Raw genomic sequence first — 22,040 nt, 5'->3', positions numbered from 1 at the left:
ATTAATTCTGAGTGAGTTACTATGACGACACACTCCGTGAAGCTAACCTGCCCCCTAGCAGGTTTACTTCAACTAACCCTGAACTTCTCCGCCTCTTTGTCGGAAACCTGACTGTAGGAAGTGTCAGACATGGTGCCCCTTCCTTGAAGAGCCAGTAGATGTTGAAGCCCAAATTCTCCGCAGAGCTCTCCGCCGCGGCAGAGAGTGATTAGAGCGTTTGGACATTTTATCATGTCCTGATGATTTTCTGTGTGAACGTTACCGTTTTCAGCACAATCGATAATTTATTTGAATAACATCCTCAGGCCTTATATTGCTCATGTGACACATCGCGACATTCTCTAAGTTCTGTACATATTATTTGTATTGCACTTCGTTTTTTGCAAACGGGAGCTTTCTGTATAATATTGGTGACGCTGAGCACGTTTCCAAGGCTACCGTCTGTCGGGCAGTCAGGAATGTTACAGTTGCACTGAAACGTCTCCTGTACTCGTTTGTGGTGTTCCCGGTCATAGACCCACAAGATTTATCAAAGAGGATTCCACAAAATTGCAGGTATCAGGATGAACAAAACTTAATTCATGATGTGGTGATACTTGAACTACTACTTAGATTTTACATTTATTTTCAGGGTTCCCAGGCGTGATTGGCTGTATAGATGGCACTCACATTCCATTCTGCTGCTTGAAGTGTTCCATTTCCAAAAAGCATTTTTTTATTTTCTTGATCAAACAGGTCTTGTACAGCTGCTTTACAGGGAGCTATTGAAACACAGAAAATAGCATTGACATTCATAGTACATGCCTACTTAGGTTGGTTGTAAATCAGTGCTGAACATCTTACTGAGGAAAGGTTTGTTGGAAAAGTGGCTGGACCCTCTTCCTCTACATTTTTTATATTTCATTTTTACTTGCTGCCAGGAACGTTTGGGGCCTGTTGGGTTGCACCTGCGCTCACATCACATCACAAAATAAAATGTATAAAATAAAAAATAAAATGAAATATAATAAAATAACGTGTTAAATGGGTGGAAATCCCTAGATCAATATTTAAATTAACACTCACGCATTACTCTGTCGGCTATGTGTATTGCCATGCATGCTCCCTTTCTTTTGCAGCTGAGGCTGTGTTACTTTTTTCATAAAATTTGCATGTTATCGGCATATGCTGCCATCAGAATTTCGGCCTCAAGCGCTGTAAAATACATTGGCGCGCCTTCTTTCCCTCCGTCTCCATGGTGACTCGCTTAATCTGTGCTCCACTAATCAGGGCTTTATGCGCGTGCTTAACAGGGTTAAAGCAACTCCGCGTTGATTGAACTAATTGTTATCAGCCTTTCTGAAACCGAATATTCCGAGTTGGACAGTTCGGGGTTACTCAACCCTGAGTATCATTTTAACTCTGAGTTTTCTAAACCGGCTTTCTGAAACAGGGCCCTGGGCCAACTCGAATATTCGGTTTCAGAAAGGCTGATAACAATTAGTTCAATCAACGCGAGTTGCTTTAACCCCAAGTTAAGCTGCACAACGAGGATACATAAAGCCCTGATTAGTGGAGCACAGATTAAGCGAGTCACCATGGAGACGGAGGGAAAGAAGGCGCGGTCAATGTATTTTACAGCGCTTGAGGCCGAAATTTGATGGCAGCATATGCCGATAACATGCAAATTTTATGAAAAAGTAACACAGCCTCAGCTGCAAAAGAAAGGGAGCATGCATGGCAAAACATAGCCAACAGTGTCAATGCGTGAGTGTTAATTTAAACATTGATCTAGGGATTTCCACCCATTTAACACGTTTAACACAATATAAGGCCTGAGGATGTTATTCAAATAAATTATAGATTTATTTGAATAACTGAAAAACGGTAACGTTCACACAGAAAATCATCAGGAAATGATAAAATGTCCAAACGCGCTCTAATCACTCTCTCCCGGCGGAGAGCTCTGCGGAGAATTTGGGCTTCAACATCTACTGGCTCTTCAAGGAAGGGGCACGCCATGTCTGACACTTCCTACAGTCAGGTTTCCGACAAAGAGGCAGAGAAAGTCAGGGTTAGTTGAAGTAAACCTGCTAGGGGGCTGGTTAGCTTCACGGAGTGTGTCGTCATAGTAACTCACTCAGAATTAATCTAAACTCGCTTTGTGAAACCGAAAACCCAGAGTTTTCGTTAACTCAGGGTATACTTACTCAGAGTTTGCACTAAACCGGCTTTCTGAAACAGGGCCCAGAAGTTCAACCGACAAGACAGTTTTCCTGGCCCAATGTGTTTGTGGTCCCTAAATTCACAAATGACATGGAATTGGAACTCCAGCAGAAAAACGCAGAATATGAAGCAAATGGCACACTCTTCAAGCCTGGCATTAAACTGAAAGGAGTCATCCTTGATGGATTAGCTCAAGAAATGCTGAAATACACAAAATATCCTAAAGACGATCAATGTGAAGAGGTGGCAGCAGCAGTGACAAGGACCCATCCTTGTTTAGGGCAGCTAGGATCTAAGACAGGATTCTGGGGATGGAAACAATCTCTGATTGGGTGGCTTGGCAATCCTGAAATCCGTGTGAATTTGTTAAAGCACAAACAAGAAGGCCAAGGAAAAACTGCTGCCATCATCAAAAAACCAAGAAAGGCCGAGGTCTGTTATGTCCCTTTACCCCCAAAAAGTGAAAGCACTGAAAGCTTGGAAACTGAAAGAGTGGCTCTACTCTCAGAAATCAAAAAGCGGGACAAAGAACCAGTAATAAAAGCAAAAATGGAAAGAACCTTCTCCCATAGACGACTAGAGATTGTGGAACAGAGGCCGATGATCAAAGACTTCATGAACAGATGGCCTGCCCTTTTCAAGGAAAGTGAAGTAAGTAAAATGCTTGTGTATCAACAAATTTAAGTATTGTTTGTTTTGTCAGCGCTTACTGAATATTTTTCTGTAGATGGACTGAAGATTTGAGCAAAAAAAACCTTTTGTCTGTATTTTAGCCAACTCATAATAGATTTGAAACTAAATTTTGGTGAAAAAAGTAGTGGTCCTAGTGGTAAGGGTGGTGACTTGAAGCCCTTTTCCCAGCAGCACCACTCAGCCAAAACATCTCAGTACAGTGTGGGTTAACACAGCTCACATCAGTGTAGTCTGTTTTCCCTGCCAAAAAAAACCCAGCTCTAGTTAATGACTGCAACTAATACCCTTTATCTTTATTGGAGACAGAAATAGCACAAGGTAAACAGTAAACAGTGTGAAGTATAATTCAGGAACACTACAGCACAATAATGGGGCTGATGTTCAACATGAACCACAATGAAGCAAGTACTAAAAATTTGGGGGAAAAATAGCGAATCGTGCTGTTGGAAAAGGCTGTCTAATCGAACCACAACCATCCGAGTCATGCTGAGTAGTGCTGTTGGGAAAACCCCTATAACGGTATTGTAAGAAAAGGTTAAATTAACTGTGAATGCTGTTGTCATGGAAAAGGACACATGTCAAACTTAAAATTCAGCTACAAACAGTTTGGGTCTTGACAAATTTCACTGATGGTTCAAATTTTTAGCAACTTTTCAGACAAGCTGATGCAAATTTGATGCAAATTTTTGAGGGCAGCAAAGGAGCAAAGGGCCAAAAGATCAAGGATATCATGGCGATCAGTAGTTTGGTCAGTACTAATGATAAACCCATCAATTAAATGCAATCAATTACATTTTTTTCACGATTTTTTTCCACCCTTGCATTAGTGTGATGACATCGACATAAAGAGGGAGCATACTCTTAAAAGCCTGGTGATCTACTTTAATGAAGATCCAGACCTACTGTTCAAGGAGTATCTGGTACGCTTATCACACTTTATTTTCTAGCTTCAATTTGAGTTCATTGCACAAAAAATCCTCATATATTCAAAGAAGACAATATAATTGTAAAATATGTATTATTCTTAATAGTCAGTGTTGAAACTTGTACTGGAGAGCACTTTTAAAGGGACAGATTCAGCAAAAATTCAATTGTTCATTCCTTTGGTGCTGCCATGTAGGTATCTACTGCCTCTATAAACACGGTAAATGTGAAGAAAACATTCATCCATTTTCTGTCAGTGTTTCAATTCAATTTATTTATATAGCGGCATATCACAACAGTCATCTCAAGGCACTTCATTAAGTAAACTGTTTCGGAGGAAGGTTCAGAGGAGGTTGGAGATTGTTACCATCATGGGCTCATCCAGTCAGGATGAGAATGAACAGTCAGCAATCACTTGTAGGTTTCTCGTTTTGTTGAATAATGAACAAAGGAAAGACACACATGGACTGCTATCTCTGAAAGAAAATAAAGTGTGATTTAAGTTACTCAGTAACTCAAAATAATACATGAACTCAGGAGACTCAAAGAGAAACTCACTTCAGCTGCCGCCCCATGTGGGAGTGAAGAAAGAGTGAGCTGTAGGTGAGTGCAGTCCTTATATAAAGGGTGACAGGTGAGCGCAATTAAGGGCAAGCACCACACCCAATCAAAGGTGAGGAAAAGAAACAAGGTGCATCTGGTGAAGTGAGTGTGCTGAAAGGTGAGCCTTTACAACATAAACACTCCAATGAAGTTCAGTTAATTATGCCAATTAGTAAAAAGTTTTCTATAAAGGAACCCAGCAGATTGCATTGAGACACTGACTAGTGTCACTGGCTTTACAGCAGTCTCCTGGTTTCAGGAATAATGTGCCTAAAACAAGCTGTTTCAAAAGGTCCCCAATTGTGATGAAATAAGGGAAATTCACCCACCCCTGACACACACCTAAACCTAGAGGCACTAGAGAAGCTGCTGCTCTATTTCAAGCCCCTCCCAAGGGGAGGTACATAATACCTAAACCCAAGCTAGTGATAGAAAACAGATTGACGGGTTTTATTCATGTTTGGAGTGTTTGTAGAGGCAGTAGAGACCCATATGTCAGCACAAAAGGACACAAAAGCTGAGTTTTGCATAATATGTCCCCTTCCAAGTGACAGAGCCCTTAAACCTGAAACAACCTGTTTTTCAGACCTCCTCCAATGAGGATGAACGGTTGAGATCCACTGCAGCAGCTGTCACGGGTATTTACAGCATCAGAAGAGAAGGCGTTCAGGAGCCAGAGGATGTGGGAGTTGTCATTGAAGGTACTACAGTTATGAACAACCTCGGTAGTGTCATCATGGCATTCATCGTCCTCTTTGGACTGATTTATGCACTTGATCTAAGCTATCCAAATGACCACAAGCACACTTTCGAGTTTTGTCAGAAGATTTTAATGAATCTGGATGGACAAAGGTTCAGTACAAAGATGCAGCAAATGAAAATGAAGATGTTTGCTTAGGCAAACAAGGCCCCAGCACAAAAGTTGATTTTGGCCTTTTTATCTCTTTTGTTCAAACTGTGACCTTTTTTTCTTTTCTTTTTTTTTTTTTTGGAAAAATTGAAGTTTTCTATTTTTGTCTGCTGTTCGCTTGTGAGTGATGTAACCTTTAATCTATACTAATATAGTTGGATAAAAGGACTGTGGGAATTTAGCTCAAAAAAATTTAATGCTTGTAACCAGCATTTTCTTTTTAATTGCTTTTGGGATTTTCAAAGAGACAAAACAAATGTTGACAACTTTGGTGTCTTCCAGTGTTTTAAAGTTGGTGTTCCCGTTCTTATAAGCTTGTAAAAGTTTGAATGTAATTGGTTTTAGAGAAGTAAAGTTGAATTTTTTTTTATTAAAATACTTCCCCTTTGGTAACATAAAAATGTTCTTAATGAAAACCTTTTATATATATACATTATATATTTGTATTTTAGTATTGCTGGGTTGTTTAAAATGTTCAGTGACTGGCATACTATGGTGTGAATTGTAATGTTTAGTAGGTTATCATTGTGAATTTGCTGAAAACCTACCTGCAAGTGTCACTATAAATATATACAATGATTCTTAAGTGAAATCTGATTTTACAAATTGCAGTTTGTTTTCAGTCTTGCCTAGTAATACAAAGGTGTGTGCTATTCAGATTTGATATTCATTTCAAATGTAAGACAGCACTTTTTTGTGAGCACTGATTTTGTTAAGGTTAATTTGACCATGTGAGATGTTTATTCACAAAGTATTCTGCTTTTAATTCAAGTGAATAAAATTGAGTTGAAAAAACAAATTCATTTTGTCATTATGTCAATAATTAAATTTGTTTTCTGGTAATTAAAATAATCAGTTAGTTGGACTTAAAATAATCATTTCAATGCGAAGAAAATCTAGCTCAAACGAATGACATTGTATTGAGATGAACCAACCAAAACCTTTCACATCTTATTACTGTAATTTTTTTCCTTTTAAGTGTATTTTAAAAATTGTGCTCTACTGACTCAATTTAATTAAATTGTCATGATGTATGTAGATTTGGTTGAACCAAAATAAATGTATTATGTGGAAAACCTGCCATCAATCAAATTGAGTCCATCCAATGACTAATTTTTATGAGTGTACGAATACAGACATCCTGTATAAGAAGGGCTAGAGTCGACTCCACCTGCTGAGGAGACTGAGGTCCCTTGGAGTCTGCAGGACTCTGTTAAGGACATTCTGTGGTACCATCTGCCTTTTTCTATGCAGTGGCCTGGGAGCGGATGCACGGACAGGGACAGGAGCAGGATTGACAAACTGGTCCAGTGGAGGCGGTGGGTGAGAGGAGGATGTTAGTAAAGCTGACATCCATCGTGAACAACCCACATCACCCTCTGCATGAGTCTGCGTGTGTGACTGAAACACCCTCGCTGCAGGAAGGAGCTCCTTCGCAGATCATTCATCCCAACAGCAGTTAGACTCTATCCAGGGGTGCACATAAGTGGTCCGCAGGTGCGCATTTGCTGTCAAAATAAAAGTCCCGCACCAGATAAGACGTTGCAACGCGCGTTTGCGTACATAAGATTTTCTGGAGGAGGACAGACATTTGTTTAGAACTCTTAAAGATGTCGAAGAACCCACCCAGCCAACAACATTCCAACTTCTCCTTTAGTGTGCTTGTTGGGCAGCTTAGATAATGTCACTACAGAAAAGAATATAGCCCATATGGTTTTCACTGCCTTATGCATAGCCAAGAAAACAGTCCTCATGAACTGGAAAAGTAAAAATAATCTTAATTCTAACCAATATAGAAGTTATCTAATAGATTACATTAATCTTGATACAGCCTCTGCCACCATATCAGATCAGTTGCTCTGGGCTCCTTTGATCAGCTTCATCACCTAGTGGGGGTGGGGGGTCATAGTTTGGTCCCACCTTCGCCGTTGTGATTGGTGTAGGGGTAGGGACAGGCTTGGGGCGTCGAGGGATTCCCCAGAAGCGTCTTCCTTGGAGGGCTCAACCCGGGGTTGCAGTCATGGCCTGTTAAGGGCTCTGTTAGCTCTTAGGTGACGGTTTCCTCGTGACTGCGTGCAGCGGGGCTAGGGGAGGGTCTGTGCTGACGGACATGGGTTACTGACCTGGTAGCCTGGCTGCCCCTGGGTGGGTCCGGGGCGGGCGTGGGGTTCTGGGGGTGCTCCGTCTCCGGGCTGGGACCCTGGGTGGGCCTTGGGGGCTTGGGTCCTGGTTGGTGTGTCGCCGGGGTTGTGGGCGGGTGGGTGTATGGGGGCTCAGCCCTGGCGTGGGGTGCCGCCAGTGCATCGAGCCACCTGGGAGGCTCTTCAACTGGTGGGGGAGGCTGTTACATCTTGCAGGAGGTCTCCTCTCTTCAGGAACTCATGGTGCAGGTGGGGGAGATATAGGGGAGGTGGAGGAAGAACTCAGCCTGGGTGTCTATTGTCTTGTGTAGTCTGGAAGATGAGTGGATGACGGGGTGGGTGCAGTTTTCTCTGTGGTGGGGTCGGGTGGGCTGTCCCGGGCTCTATGGGGCCGGGCTGCGCTGCTGAACTGGGCCCCGGTCCGGATGGGCCTGGGCCCCCTTGCCCTGGTGGGTTTCAGAGTATGGGGGTGCCTACTGGGGTCAGCGGGGGAGAAGGGCCCTCCCTTCCTTCCCTCCCCATCTCCAGCTGCCTCCCTCTTCCCGCTCCACCACAATCACCCACACATGCAGGGCCTTAGGGTGCAGGTGTGCCACCAGGGTGCAGGGGAGGCACCTCCCCAAAACTTTTGTCTGGGCTCTTATCTCACTTTTTTATTTCAAACAATCAACAGAAAATTTCACAAACATATTTTTATATAAGGTTTTGACAGCTGTGGTGTTAATTTTTAAGTAACATGATTCCAGTGGCAGCAGCAAACCTGGGCTAACACTAACTAGCTAGCAAGATTATAAACCTGGTGCTAAACTAAGAGAAGCCACAAAATCACTTTGAATAAGAGTAAACATTTACTCACCAAGTCAGTGTATCAGGTAAAGATCCACAGCAATGACAACAATAATATCTTGAGCTGAAGCTTCTCCAGGTTTGCTCAACATATTCCAGAACAAAATGGTGGCACCATGAACATGCGGACTGATCCATGCTACGGAGGAGGACGGTAGTGACGTGGCATTTTCAAACCACATCGTTTCATCCTTCCGCACTGAGAAGCAAAATTTCCAGCTTATTTAGTTTTTCTAAGTGAAGACAACTCAAATAAATTGAGTTGAACAGCGTTTTTGCATAAAAAATACTGGTAACTTACTTAAATTGAGTTCTAATAACAAATTGATAAAAATTGAGTTCAGCCTACTTAATATTTTTAATTAAACACAATATTAGATTTTACAGTGAAGTTCAAACCTTCGTAGAAAAATAAGTCCAGTATTATAGAGTGAAACGAAAGATCAAACCCTGTTTTCAGGTCCAGAACATGGGAATAGAGCAGCTGCAAGAGAAATCAACATTAAATTCATTTTTAATCAATACAAATAAATTAGTGAATTGAATTTCCTTAGTTTGATTAATGTAGCAATGAAAGTGCTACAAGTCTAATACAACACAAAAGATTTTGGGCAAAGAGTGTTATGTTCTAAATGTTTTAATGCATATGTATAGATGTTATTATTGTGCTGTAATGTTTTCCTGCAATGGGAGGACAAAAGTCTCGACCTATAAACCCTCCAACGAGTAAGATAAAACATAACACAATAAAGTCAAACAGATGAGAAAAAATTACATATTTTCAATCATAGCTTTCTATAAAATATATTTTCAGTTTCTTTGTCAATTCTGTGAATTTTTTCAGTTTTAAGTGAAGAATGGAGGAAAATACAGTGGACATGAGTGTTTGACCCTTATGGGCTTTTTGTTGCCACGTAAACGTCATAAATCATCTACTTGCAAAAATCGGTTGCTGTCAGCTGAATTTCCTGTTCTTGTTGGTGTTTGTAACATCCTCCATAGTCTCACCACTGTATCTGCACCACTATCAGTTTCACTTTCTTGACTTTAACTTCATAAATACTCTTCTTTGAACAGTGGCAAAAGAAATGATCTCCAGTACATAAATAATTACCAGCCTCATAACTCTGAGCTCCAGCACCTCAGAATTCTTCTTCATGGACCCATTGGTGCCGGCAAGTCCAGCTTCATCAACTCAGTTGACACTGCCTCCACTCTTTACCTGCTCCTTCTGTTTGAAGTGTTCGAATTTGGCCACAATAGGACATGGTCTCCCGGCCCTGGCCCTCTTAGCCCCGATATGATGGACTCTATCGAAAGTGATGTTCTTCATGGTGTCCTCTGGCAGCTTCAGGTGGGTTTTAATGAAGCCTCTCAATGTTGCCTCTGTGTCCTCGCTGGCAGGCGAGAAAGCACAAGGTTATCTCTCATGCCACAGGCTTACAGATCAATAACAGTCTCTTTTATTTTTTTATTTTCAGTGTTAAGCTTGGTCAAATTCTCGGTAAGAGACTTGACCGAATCCCATAGCATGGCATTTTCAGCAGCGAGCGTTTCCACCTGCTGCTGGCTGAACTCCAGGGATTCTCTCAGGGATTTAAATTCCCGGTATAAAACCTACACCAGGGACAACCTTGCATCGAAGCTGGACAGTGGCTTATCGATTCCCTCCAGGATTTCAGTAATGTCTTTGCTGGCAGGGGATGTTGTGCTCGGGGAGTCTGCCGGACGACTTCTTTTTGATGACGGGGTCTCATTTTTTGCCGGGGAAGATGCGCTCTGGGCCTTTTCATAACTACCCTCGAAGCACCGGTCGATGTAATCTTGGAGAGCGTCTAAACTCTCCCTGCTGTCCCCCATGGTGTTGGAGATGATTAAGCAGTAGTGGTTAATTATATGACAATTGATGTGTATATTTGGTATAATGGAAGCTTGAAAAAAACGTTTGTTAAATTCTAAGCTGCCATTTGCTTTCTTTCCGCCAAATCTCCAGCGTCTGAAGCCACCTACAGCATGAGCTACTTACCTTTCCTGTCACTCCCGTCACTTAACCTCTATGTCAGTGGTTCCCAAACTTTTTTCGCTGGGCTCCCCGTTTGTTTTACAAGAACCCACCCCCCGCCACAAACACATCCTCCAACCGCACACACCCATATTTTGTTTTCCAACTCAATTGCAGTTTGTTTTCACACCTTAAACCTTTTGTAAACAATTACACAAATAAAAGTAAACTGCACTAATTTACAGGTTGCAATAAAATAAACTACTACCTAACAAACTGTGGCAGGATCAGCCAGGTATTATTTGTATCCCACTGTAACTTTACTGTATAAAGAGCTAACATCTCCAAAATTTCATTATATGAAGTGTTTGTGATCTAAAAATCAAGAGTGTGGGACACTGTTTGTCCATGATTTGGACAGCTCAGCGACGCAGGGGAAACAAATTCTGTCGGGGATACCTACCTTGGCACCACCGTTGTGCGGGTGGTGCCAAAAGCAAGATATGCTTCATCATTTTCTTCGGCTTGGAAGGAAGTTGGTTTGGAAGCATATTTGGCGATGCTTTATCTTCTGGTTTGCACTTGTGTGAGAGCCCCATCAAAAACTTGTCCATTATGCTAGCAGTGTCAAAGCATTCTTTTATTTTATTCATACCTCACCCCCACTGCAATGGCTCTATGCACCCTCTAGGGGGCGCCCCCCCCCCCCCACTTTGGGAACCACTGCTCTATGGGAATATATTTGGATCATTGTAGCTTGCAACACTGTGACAGCCATAGTTCTGCTTCCTGGTCTCAAAGGTCGTCATTTTTTTTTAGTTCGACAGGCACATACAACAGGAAAAAATTACTTAGGTACAAGTTTTCAAGGTAAGAATTATTTTTAATTCTATCAACAAAAAGCTAAAACTGAAAGGAAAACTAAAGTGTGCATTCTTCTGCATTCAGAAATACAATCACTGATGAATGATCATTGTGACAATATGGGAACTGAATTTTTTTTGACATGCTAAAACTGTATTACAAGCATAATAAATATTCCCTTAAATTCATTTTTAATCAAAACACATGTATTAGTGAATTGTGTTCCTCAGTTTGATTGCCAGACTTGTAGCAATGAAAGTATTGCTACAAGTCTAATACAACACAAAAATCTTTGAGCAAAGAGTGCTATGTTCTAAGTGTTTTAATGCATATGTATAGATGTTATTATTGTGCTGTAATGTTTTCCAGCAATGGGAGGAGAAAAGTCTCGACCTGTAAACCCTCCAAAGAGTAAGATAAAACATAACACAATAGAATCAAAAGGATCAGAAATAATTACATGTTTTTATTAATTGCTTCCTTTAAAATATATTTTTTTGTTTTCTTTTTCAATTCTGTGCATTTCTTTCAGTTTTAAGTGAGGAATGGAGGAAAATGAAGTGGAAGTGAGTGTTTGACCCTTAATGGGCTTTTTGTTGCCACGTAAACGCCATAAATAATCTACTTGCAAAAATTGGTTGTTGTCAGCTTAATTCCCTGTTCTTGTTGGTGTTTGCAACATCCTCCATAGTCTCACCACTGTATCTGCACCATAATCCCAACATATCTACACCACTGACTATCAGTTTGACTTTCTTGACTTTAACGTCATAAATACTCTTGTTTGAACAGTGGCAAAAACAATGATCTCCAGTACATAAAAAATTACAAGCCTCATAACTCTGAGCTCCAGCACCTCAGAATTCTTCTTCATGGACCCGTTGGTGCCGGCAAGTCCAGCTTCATCAACTCAGTTGACACTCTTTTACAAGGCAGAATGACCTCAAGAGCTTTGGCAGATGCAACTTCTGCAGCGAGCTTCACTAAAACAGTATGTTTTAATTCGAGTATGGTTTAGTCAAGCTCATGTATTTAGTGCAATTTGTTAAACAAAAGTCATGCAATTTGCAACAAAACTAGTGAACTGAAACTAAAGTCTTTCCACTACAGCACAGTAAAGATTAGCACTACAAAAGTCCTAGGATGTAGTCTGCACTAGCATGACAGATTTTTTTGCTTCTTGAATCTCTGTCTGCAGATTAGTTTCACTTTACTTTTGTCCATAGTTGTTCTTACAGATATCAGTCTTATACTAAACCAGAAACCAGTTTTGTAGTCTTCAGTGATTAGGTAACCCTGTTATCAGAATAGTTAAAACCTTCTGTTTTACAGTACAGAACTTTCAAAATCCAAAAAGGAGGACCAGAAGTTTTTTATCCTTTTGCCTTCACTGACATCATGGGCCTTGAGAAGACCATGAGCCATCCCAACGAGAAGCACAGAGGAGTTAAGGTGGAAGACATCATACTGGCCATGAAGGGGCACGTGAAGGATGGTTACAAGGTAACATGAAGTTCAAGGCAATTTTGCAGACACAATTTAATGGTGTATACAATGACACTATTTTATTATGGCTTTAAATAACACATACAGTTAGATACAGTTAGTTAGAAGTTAGATTTAAAAATCAGAGGATGGGATACATTTGTTCCAACAGGGATGTGCAATTGCACTCTCTCTCTCTCTATTCATATGTATATATATATATATATATATATATATATATATATATATATATATATATATATATGTATAACTATATCTATCTATCTATCTATCTATCTATCTATATATATATATATATATATATATATATCTATATATATATATATATATATATATATATATATATCTACATGTCTGAAACAAATTTGTATATACTTGTTTAACTGATTTGATTGTTTTCCAGTTCAATCCTGAATCTTCGTTATCTGAACATGATCATGACTACAACATAGTGCCCACTCTAAATGACAAAGTTCATGTTTTATTGTCTGTGATCGATGCCAGCAAAATGGAACCTCTGTGTGATGATATAATAAAACAGATGAGGACTATCAGACTTGCAGCCAGTGCCATGGGTAAGAGCCAGGTTGATTACAGGATAAACTCAAATTGAATTAAATAAGCTGACAAACATCACCTCAACTCTGATATTCTGTGTATTGACAGGAATTCCCCAAATGGCAATTCTCACCAAAATTGATGAAGCCTGTCCAGTAGTCAAAGGAAATATGAGAAATGTGTATAAGAGCTCCCGTTTGAAGGAACAGGTACTTTTCTAGTGGTAATTAAAAAAAAAAAAAGTTTTACATTTTTAGAAATTTAGCTGGAATAATAATTTACTAGTTTAATTAAAGTAAATTTCAAGTAAAATAAATGCTAATAAATGTTAAACTCTTCAAATTTAGATGGAGAAAGTGAGTGTGTATCTGGGTATTCCACTGTACTGCATCTTTCCTGTCAAGAACTACCACTCTGAGACCCAAACAGATGATGACGTCGACGCACTGATACTGGCTGCTCTGAAGCAGATGATCGACTTTGGAGAGGACTACGTCAACAACCTGCAGACCTGCTGAACCTTGTTTATTGTTGTGTTAAAATGACTTTTGGGTCTGAACAGGAATGTCAGAGTAATTCTTTGCATGCTGATTTTCATTTCCTTGGCTAAAGCATTTACTCTTAGATTAGAAACTCTTCAGTTTCTGTGTTTGCTTTGTAGACTTGGTTGTCATTTTTTGTGTTTTGCTCTTGTATCTATCAGCCTCTGAACAGACATCTAATCGTGTAAGAACACTATACTTCTTTCATATTATACTTCTTCTAGTTTTTAATAGAGCGTGAACCTTTGAACATTATTGTCCAGTGGCCCTGTTAGCGTAAAAATAAAAATAAACAGCAGAAATGATGAAATTTGTTAATTTTTATTTTTCTTCTTCTTCTTGTAATTTCTCAAACAATTTGTGATAGGGGATGACTGGAACTCGGCTACATGGGAGAGAGGTGGAGCACTGTCACACATTTACCAGTAAACAACAGTAATAATACTTATACTACAGTCAAGCACAGACACAAATCCCTATCCTAATGAAGATTTACAAACTTTAAACAGACAGATGAAAACACAGAGAGACAGTTATCGTCACTGTGATTCTACTGTGGAGACATAGTTGACAGGTGGCATTTTGAGGGACAAGGATTCAAGTGACACTTTTTGAGCAACTCAGACTCGTCCTTTACCGTCCAAATCCATGCAAGCCATTTTGCTTTCAGCAAGCTGCTGGTTCACAGTCGAACTTCTTTCCCCTTAAGCGTTTCACAATAAAACAGGTCACACTAAAACAGATTACACCACATGAACGTTAGGGTTGCTGCTTTTGTTACCTGTTGAAGATCAGGCTTGAGCTTCTGACCTGAGGTTGGGATGCAGCCAGTTTTATCATCGCTCTGCGTTCTTTGCTAGCTTTGTGTTAGTATCTGCACAGACAGCATACTATCAATGAGCACAAGTTGTGTTAGCAGTATAGTGCTGTTCTCTTGTCCTTTTGTTTAATAAAAACAAAAGTAACATCTGCATCTCCCAGTCTCAAAGATTATACATGACTCCACTATTTTCCTTCCTGGACACTCAGGCCTTGGAACCAGTTAGCAACCATCTATGGTGAGTGGCTGCTGGCAGTTGCTAGTATGAAACTGGTCAGTGCTGGATTGGAAACCTTGCAGATTACTATGGTTGCTGTTGGAAGATACCAGCTACTTACTCAGTGGCAGTAAAACTGTGAAAAGCGGAAACAGAAACTGCTTCCCAGTTTGCTCTGAAATTTTTGAAGTTTCATTCCAGCTTAAAGAATAAATGGTGAGTGTTTCCAGACAAGTTGGTCCTGATAGCAACCAAAGCAATCACTAGCTGTTTTTTGGGTGTAGCACCTGATTTTTGTCCGATTTTACTTGTTGGCAAGAATCTTTGTAATGCAAGTCACGAGTGGGGTGATAAAGTAAAGTATGATGATGCAGAATTTCCTGTGTTTCCTGAAGTATGTGCCCAGATCCTGGCAGACTGGGTACCCAGTGGCTTTGTTGATACAGTTGTAAAATTGTGATCTGTTGCTGAGACGTGTTTGTGTCATTTTCATGGGATTCGGGGGCCCATGAAAACAATAGCACTTTGGGTTGAGCCATCCTAGTCCCTAAAAATATAACACGTTGCAGACATGGATCAATAATGATGATTAGATAAATTTATTTTTTAAATTTTGCAAGATTGGTGAGATATGTGCATGTCCATTGTTTTTACACTTGTATGTTTTTAATAATATTCTTTTATTCAATTCATCAACTCTATTATCAGTCATTTTTATTTATTTATTTATTTTTTACATTAATTGGCATTTTACACCAAATACAAATAGAATATATGTTAAGTTTATGAATGGAACTAAATTCAAAATCACATCTATAAAACTGTGTAAAGTTTTCTTTTGTTTTTTTTCTTTACAGTAAAATTAGTATTTCTGTGGCAGACCTGAGAGGTCAAGTTTCAAGTTTCAAATTTATTCGTTTATATAGCACAATGTTGACCAAACTACTGTACAATAGTACAGTCAAAGCGGAAGACATACCAAATAAAATAGAATATAGATTAAGGGAAAATAGAATCAAAATAAAGTGATTTAGGGGAGACAGTAACGTGACTAACAGTAAATAAACAATAGTAAACATGTATCTGCAGTAATATATGAATCATGTGATCTGAACACACATTACCTTGAATCTTTTTCTCCCTCACATCACCAAAGAATCCTCTGCTTCGTTTCAGTGTGTCTCAGTGCAATCTGCAGAGTATGAGGGGCCGTACAAGCCAAAATTCATTCTTTCACTCTCACACACATACATTCTTCTTTCACACACATATACTTTCACTCTCACACACATATATTCTTCTGTCAGACACACGTATTGTCACTCTCACATACATATATTTTTCTTTCACATACATATACTTTCACTCTCATATAGTTTTATTTTAATTTTTATATTTAGATATTTTTATTCTCATGTTTACACATATTTAACACACACATTACAATATTGTGCTCTCTTATACATGTATTTTAATGTACATATTTACAAATTCTCACTCTAACATACATGCATTTTCATTTATGCATTCCTACATTTTGCTCTCATTTACATGCATTCAATATGCATTTAATCTCACAAATAATATATGTATGTAAGAAGAGAATGCATACATGTCAGAAGAAAATATATGTATGCAAGAGAATAATGTATGTGAATGAAAGAGTATAGTGGAAACGGAAGGAGTTTAATGGAAATGGAAGGCTGGGTGTCTGTACCGCTGTGATTGGCTGAGAAGCACGCGGGTCACTTTCAAGTGCCTGACAGCATGGAGGGGGAGAAGAAACTCGAGTTTCAGCAAGCTATCGGGGTGTTAAGAAATATTTTATCATCTCCTGAAACGGTCACATCGTTGTCCTCGTCACTTGATCGAGATGGGACGGGTTCAACTTTTTTTTTTTTTTTACGTGCGCTCAGAATAGTGGCACAAAAATAACGCCATAGTGACCCAGAAAGAGTATTTCAAAATCCGCCACTCTGTGCTTCTCTGCCACTGCCTCGTTTGAGTTTTGGACGAAATGGATTCTGGGATATTGCATTTCGTCATTTCGAGCTGATTGGAGACCAGAACAGCCAATCAGATATTTTTGCATCCAAGTCTGTGATTGGCTGGTTTTGTGGCACAAAAATAACGCCATAGGTCACAAAATAAAATTTTAAGATATTTTCATGCGAGAATGGTGCTGTGTAAACTTCAAATATCTGCTTGATTCATCAAGACATCACATATTTCCATAAGTGCTCTAATGTTTTTGGAGATGCCTGTTACCCACCAGCTGACCGCATAGCTGGACTGGCCATGGGCATACCGGGCATTTGCCCGGTGGGCCGATGGTGATTTTTCATTTTTATGTTTGTTTGTTTTTGTTATGGTATAAACAATGAAAGGTGGTGGATTAGCCAATTGGTCATGATCAACTCTGGGCTGGACCAATTACAATACATCCGTATTGAGAGGAAAAGGAACGCGATTAGTCCCGTACTTCAGCTAGAATGAAAAAAAGACAAAGCTGGAGTTAGTCTGTCTTTATGTTGCACAGCTGCCTCTTCTCCCCTCATTCTCTCCCCCTCCCTCCCTCTCCTGTTGCTACTTCAATCATGAAACCGATCAATGATCAGCTGATCGTCTCTCTTGTTTGTTTATCTCCCACTTTGCGCCAGAAAGAGGAAACCAGCGGACGTCGCGCTAAACAACAGGAGCACGTTCAAGCTTGATAAGCTGTTAGAATTTATTTAAAATTAATTTCTCGTATCAGCTGATATTTGCTGGAGCCAGAGCTGTAAAAGCTGCTGCTCATGGTATCGGTTTGGAAACATGAAGGTGATACAAATCATGGATATATACCAACAAGACAGTGTACATCACTGTCACAACAGCGTTTTAGTTCAAAGGCTTTATGGTTTTTCCTATAATACCTGGTGGTGTACTCGTGATTTTTTGTCAGTTGAGCTTTCTATATTATGTTTAACCCAAGTGACCACCCGGTCAGCTGGTGGGTCACTATGGCGTTATTTTTGTGCCACTATTCTGAGCGCACGTAAAAAAAAAGTTGAGCCCGTCCCATCTCGATCAAGTCACAAGGACAACGATGTGACCGTTTCAGGAGATGATAAAATGTTTCTTAACACCCCGATAGCTTGCTGAAGAACTCGAGTTTCTTCTCCCCCCTCCATGCTGTCAGACACTTGAAAGTGACCAGCGTGCTTCTTCTCGGCCAATCACAGCGGTACAGACACCCAGCCTTCCGTTTCCATTAAACTCCTTCCGTTTCCACTATACTCTTTCATTCACATACATTATTCTCTTGCATACATATATTTTCTAAATATCTAAATATAAAAATTAAAATAAAACTATGTGAGAGTGAAAATATATGTATGTGAAAGAAGAATGTATGTGTGTGAGAGTGAAAGAATGAATTTTGGCTTGTACGGCCCCTCATAGCAGAGTGTTTGATTTATCACGTCCGCTGTTATATTGAGCCACTGCAATATTCTTGGACAGCAGTTTATCATTTACGGATAGCCTATGCTAGGAAGCTAGAAAGATAGATAGATAAGAAAAGACCTTGACATTGATTATCTGGATTCACTTTTCTTTACCTTGGCGGTCCGGATGAGCAGTCACATGAAGCTGATTATCAGCTTAATAAATTAGATAGTACAGTTGTTAGGTCTAATGTCAAACTTCGCTGGCGCAGAGGTTCGTCACTGTGAACAAAAGCAAGACACTCCATACGGTTCTCACTTGCTAGCAAGGGAAGTCCGGCAAGATGTTCAGCCGACCTCGTGAGTGTGTGTATGTGTCTCTGTGTATGTGACTTCCTGCCACACAATATATGCTTACAACTATTTAACCACATTTGCTAGTTATCCAAAGGTCATCTCCCCTCACCTGTATATGGCTTAACTTTAATGGTTCACCACATACAAACATAGGCGAGCCCCTAAATGGCCGGGAGTGAACCTCCCTTACCAGATAAGGAAACCAGAACCTGATGGATGCAGTTAAACACTATACCATCCTACATGTGGGGGAGGAGAACAGAAGAATATCTAAACATGCAGTTCAGGGCAAGGTTTACAAATTTAAGTACAACAATGAAAACTATTATCAAAAGCAACCTAACAATAGTCACTGTTACGGCCCTAGCAGGGCCTCCTCCTGAAGGTGCCTGTGTGGGCGTGTCCATCAATCTCTTTTGCCTGAGGTGCCACCTTTTCTCCTTTACACAGCTGACTCTCGTCAGTAATTAAAAGTATTTAAGCCCAGGGAAAGGTGAGCTCTGCCTGAGTGCCATGTGAGTGGTTATAGCTAGTGAGCTGAGTGTTTGTGGTGTTTGCAGCTAGTGAGCTGCTCTCTTTCTTTTTGGCTTACGTTTTACTTTATTGACCAACGCCTGAGTTTTGTTTTTTCTTAAATGGTGATAGCGGCTTGTCCGTCTCTTTTAGTTGAGCTACTTTAATAAAACTCTTTAATTTAACCCTTATGCCTCCTTGTCTCCTTTTCTGACCCGGACACTTTTTGTTACTTCCCCCTCACCGCCTAGACCCCTCAGGGGAACGTAACAGTCACATGAAAGGGGTGGCATTTTCAGTATCTAACCAATCACAGTTATTGATACTGGCAAAATAGTGCTGATTTTTCAAAGGAAAATAACAATGTATTAGCCTATAAGAAAAACTGAAAACAACACAGCTGCTGCAGAAAAAGCAGTGGTGTTTATGAGAGGGAAAGTTTAGTAGAGTAATATAGTATTACAATTTTGAGCATCTGGTCAGTAAGACTGGAAATGAGTTGCTACATATTAATAAAGTTTAGGCTATTTGAAGCAATGACTGTAGAAAACATGGACAGTCATTGATTTGAAGGCAAGAAAGAAAGCTGGCAAAAATGAAGACTTATTAATTTACCAACTCTTTTATTAAGACATGGAAGAATGTGATGGATAATGAACCCAATAGTTCATCAAATTAAGGATCGAAAATAACTTTTAGTTTTTATTCTCTTCGCTGCAGACTTGGTGGTGTTTAGCAGTCTTACAATAAAGATTAAATATTTAGACTTAAAATGACTTAAAATGTAAATGAAGCTATGTCCAAATTTGATATAAGGGATGAAGAACATAAATTTTCTCAATTTTGAGTAAATTATATTAAAATATTTGCAGCCAGAAGGGAAAAATATCTCATTTTAAAGTTGCTGCTAACAATTTTTATTTCTTGCTGATCATCAGGAAAACAAAGAAATTAGACAACACTGAAAAACTATACTATATGCACACACGTGTGCGAGGGAGTAAAATTAGTATTTCTGTTGCAGAAATTCAATACATGGTGACACAATTTTCCAGAAAATTGGTCAGCAGGTGATGATTTCTTACTTCCTTATCTCTACTGTAGAACATAACCTGCTCCAGAGCAGAATATGTTCTAGATTACTACATTATCTAATTATCCAATCAGAACAGGAAGTAATTAAAAACAACTACTGAATCCATGAAATACCAAAACACCAAAATACCAAAGGGGGGGGAAACATAGAGAGAAACAATGAAGGGACTAATCAAACATCATTCACACAAACTAGAAGTGAAAATACTAAGAAATAAATGAAAATGAAAACCTTGCGATAAACAAAAACTCTAAACTCTGCTTTTGGTTTCTGTCTGTGAAGCTTTATTTTCAATAATTTTACAACAAAAAGAAACAGCCCATTAAAAAAATCCACAAACCATAATAAAGATTTTTGCATATTAAAATATAAGAGTAGCTTTGGCTAAATGTTTTTAAAGTTTTCCATACAAAGTAAAATAACAAAGCTATATCCAACTAAATGTCAGACTGTACTGGGATTTAATGAAACCTCACATTCAAGGGCGTCGATTTGGCATGGACGGAGGGGACACGTCCCCACCAATATCCAGCGATTATTGAATTGTCCCCACCAATAATTTGATCGCTTCTTGTAAAAAAAAAAAAAAAAATAGATAGAAAGAAAAAAATCGATCTGTCAGCGTCTCAGTCACCCAGCGGTGCAGAAAGAGTTAAATTACGTTCTCTACTGGAGTCCGACCTCATGTGACAAATATGGCCAATGTGATTGGCTGAGCTTTTCAGGGAGCTCTGTTTAGTTTCAGCAGCGGCAAACCTGCGCTGTGAGGAGGAGAGGAGGATGGCAGCAACGAGGAAGAACGTGCATATAAGAAAGTATTTTTCAAAGAAACCTGTAAGTCACTTAAAGCCAAGTTCACTCATGAAATGTGTCCGTCATAATAACGTTACAGGCTATGCTAGGCTTTGGCCCACATCAGTCTAAAATTGTATGCAACCATGAATTACGTGTTTTGGACACTAACTGCACAACAAGCAGCTCTATTAGTTCTCCCAGTCTCAGAGCAACATGTCTAATTTTGATTGAAACTGTCAGAAAAACGGCAGCCTCGAGCAAGCCAGGATATTAGTTTAAAGAGGCTGTTAGAATTATATGTCTCTACGTTAAAATGTTGGTGACACAATAATTTCATCCTAGTGGCACTGACATATTCATAGGGTTAATTTTTGAGACAAAATATCATGAGGTAGTCATGATTTTGCAAATATTCCATACCACTTATTGTAGTGCAGTTTGCACTACAATTGTTTAACTGCTGATGTAAATTGATTGATTAGTGTAGATTTGACAAAGAATCTGAATTGTCTCACTTTTTATATGGCACGAATCAATGTGTTATTTTATCAATATGTCCTAGTGCAGTCAGAGGGGAAAAGCCAGGGCCAAAGGTGAGGCACATCAAGCACAGAATAATAATTTTGTGGTCATCTTAGATGAGTTTTATGGACAAAACCACCAGTTCATTTAGTGTTCTCTTAGTGCTAATGTATAAGAGAAGTTGGTGTACTATAACTGAAGTAATCGTGTTAAGATAAGATTACCTTTCATTTTGTCACAGCAGAAAGTGGACAGTGCAAAGTTATATAGCAAAATTAGAATACAATAAGAATAATATACTGTACACAACTGTAAAGAATAGAATAAAATAGAATAAAATATACATTAGGATAAAAATAGAATACAAATGTTATATACACCTGAGTAAAAACAACTTACAACGTCTTATGTGTGTTTGATCAGCTGCAAAAGTCTTTGTTGTGAGTCTGACAGCAGTGGGAGGAAAGACCTGCGAAATCGCTCCATCCCACATTTAAG

The 22,040-nt window shown here is 39.3% G+C and overlaps 2 protein-coding genes across 3 annotated transcripts; both read left to right on the top strand.

Annotated features, from left to right (window-relative positions):
- The first annotated feature begins 2,242 nt into the window (after nucleotides 1-2,242).
- Nucleotides 2,243-6,194, top strand: LOC120439999. Of its 2 annotated transcripts, none has more exons than XM_039611552.1 (3): nucleotides 2,243-2,856; nucleotides 3,726-3,818; nucleotides 5,012-6,194. In XM_039611552.1, exons 1-3 carry the CDS (start codon nucleotides 2,296-2,298, stop codon nucleotides 5,321-5,323), a joined length of 966 nt encoding a protein of 321 aa, XP_039467486.1. In that variant the 5' UTR covers nucleotides 2,243-2,295; the 3' UTR covers nucleotides 5,324-6,194. The 2 variants fall into 2 exon arrangements, with proteins under 2 accessions (XP_039467486.1, XP_039467487.1); XM_039611553.1 differs by lacking the exon at nucleotides 2,243-2,856 and adding an exon at nucleotides 3,602-3,646.
- Nucleotides 6,195-11,154: 4,960 nt separating this feature from the next.
- LOC116329218 (interferon-induced protein 44-like) lies at nucleotides 11,155-13,884 on the top strand. The gene is made up of 8 exons (XM_039611738.1): nucleotides 11,155-11,194; nucleotides 11,558-11,599; nucleotides 11,721-11,754; nucleotides 11,981-12,179; nucleotides 12,521-12,691; nucleotides 13,098-13,269; nucleotides 13,361-13,461; nucleotides 13,600-13,884. Exons 2-8 carry the CDS (start codon nucleotides 11,560-11,562, stop codon nucleotides 13,768-13,770), a joined length of 888 nt encoding a protein of 295 aa, XP_039467672.1. The 5' UTR covers nucleotides 11,155-11,194; nucleotides 11,558-11,559; the 3' UTR covers nucleotides 13,771-13,884.
- Nucleotides 13,885-22,040: the final 8,156 nt, after the last annotated feature.

Source organism: Oreochromis aureus, linkage group 4 (genome assembly GCF_013358895.1).
Source record: "Oreochromis aureus strain Israel breed Guangdong linkage group 4, ZZ_aureus, whole genome shotgun sequence".
NCBI lineage: Eukaryota > Metazoa > Chordata > Actinopteri > Cichliformes > Cichlidae > Oreochromis > Oreochromis aureus.
This window is presented reverse-complemented; position numbering and strand designations above follow the sequence as displayed.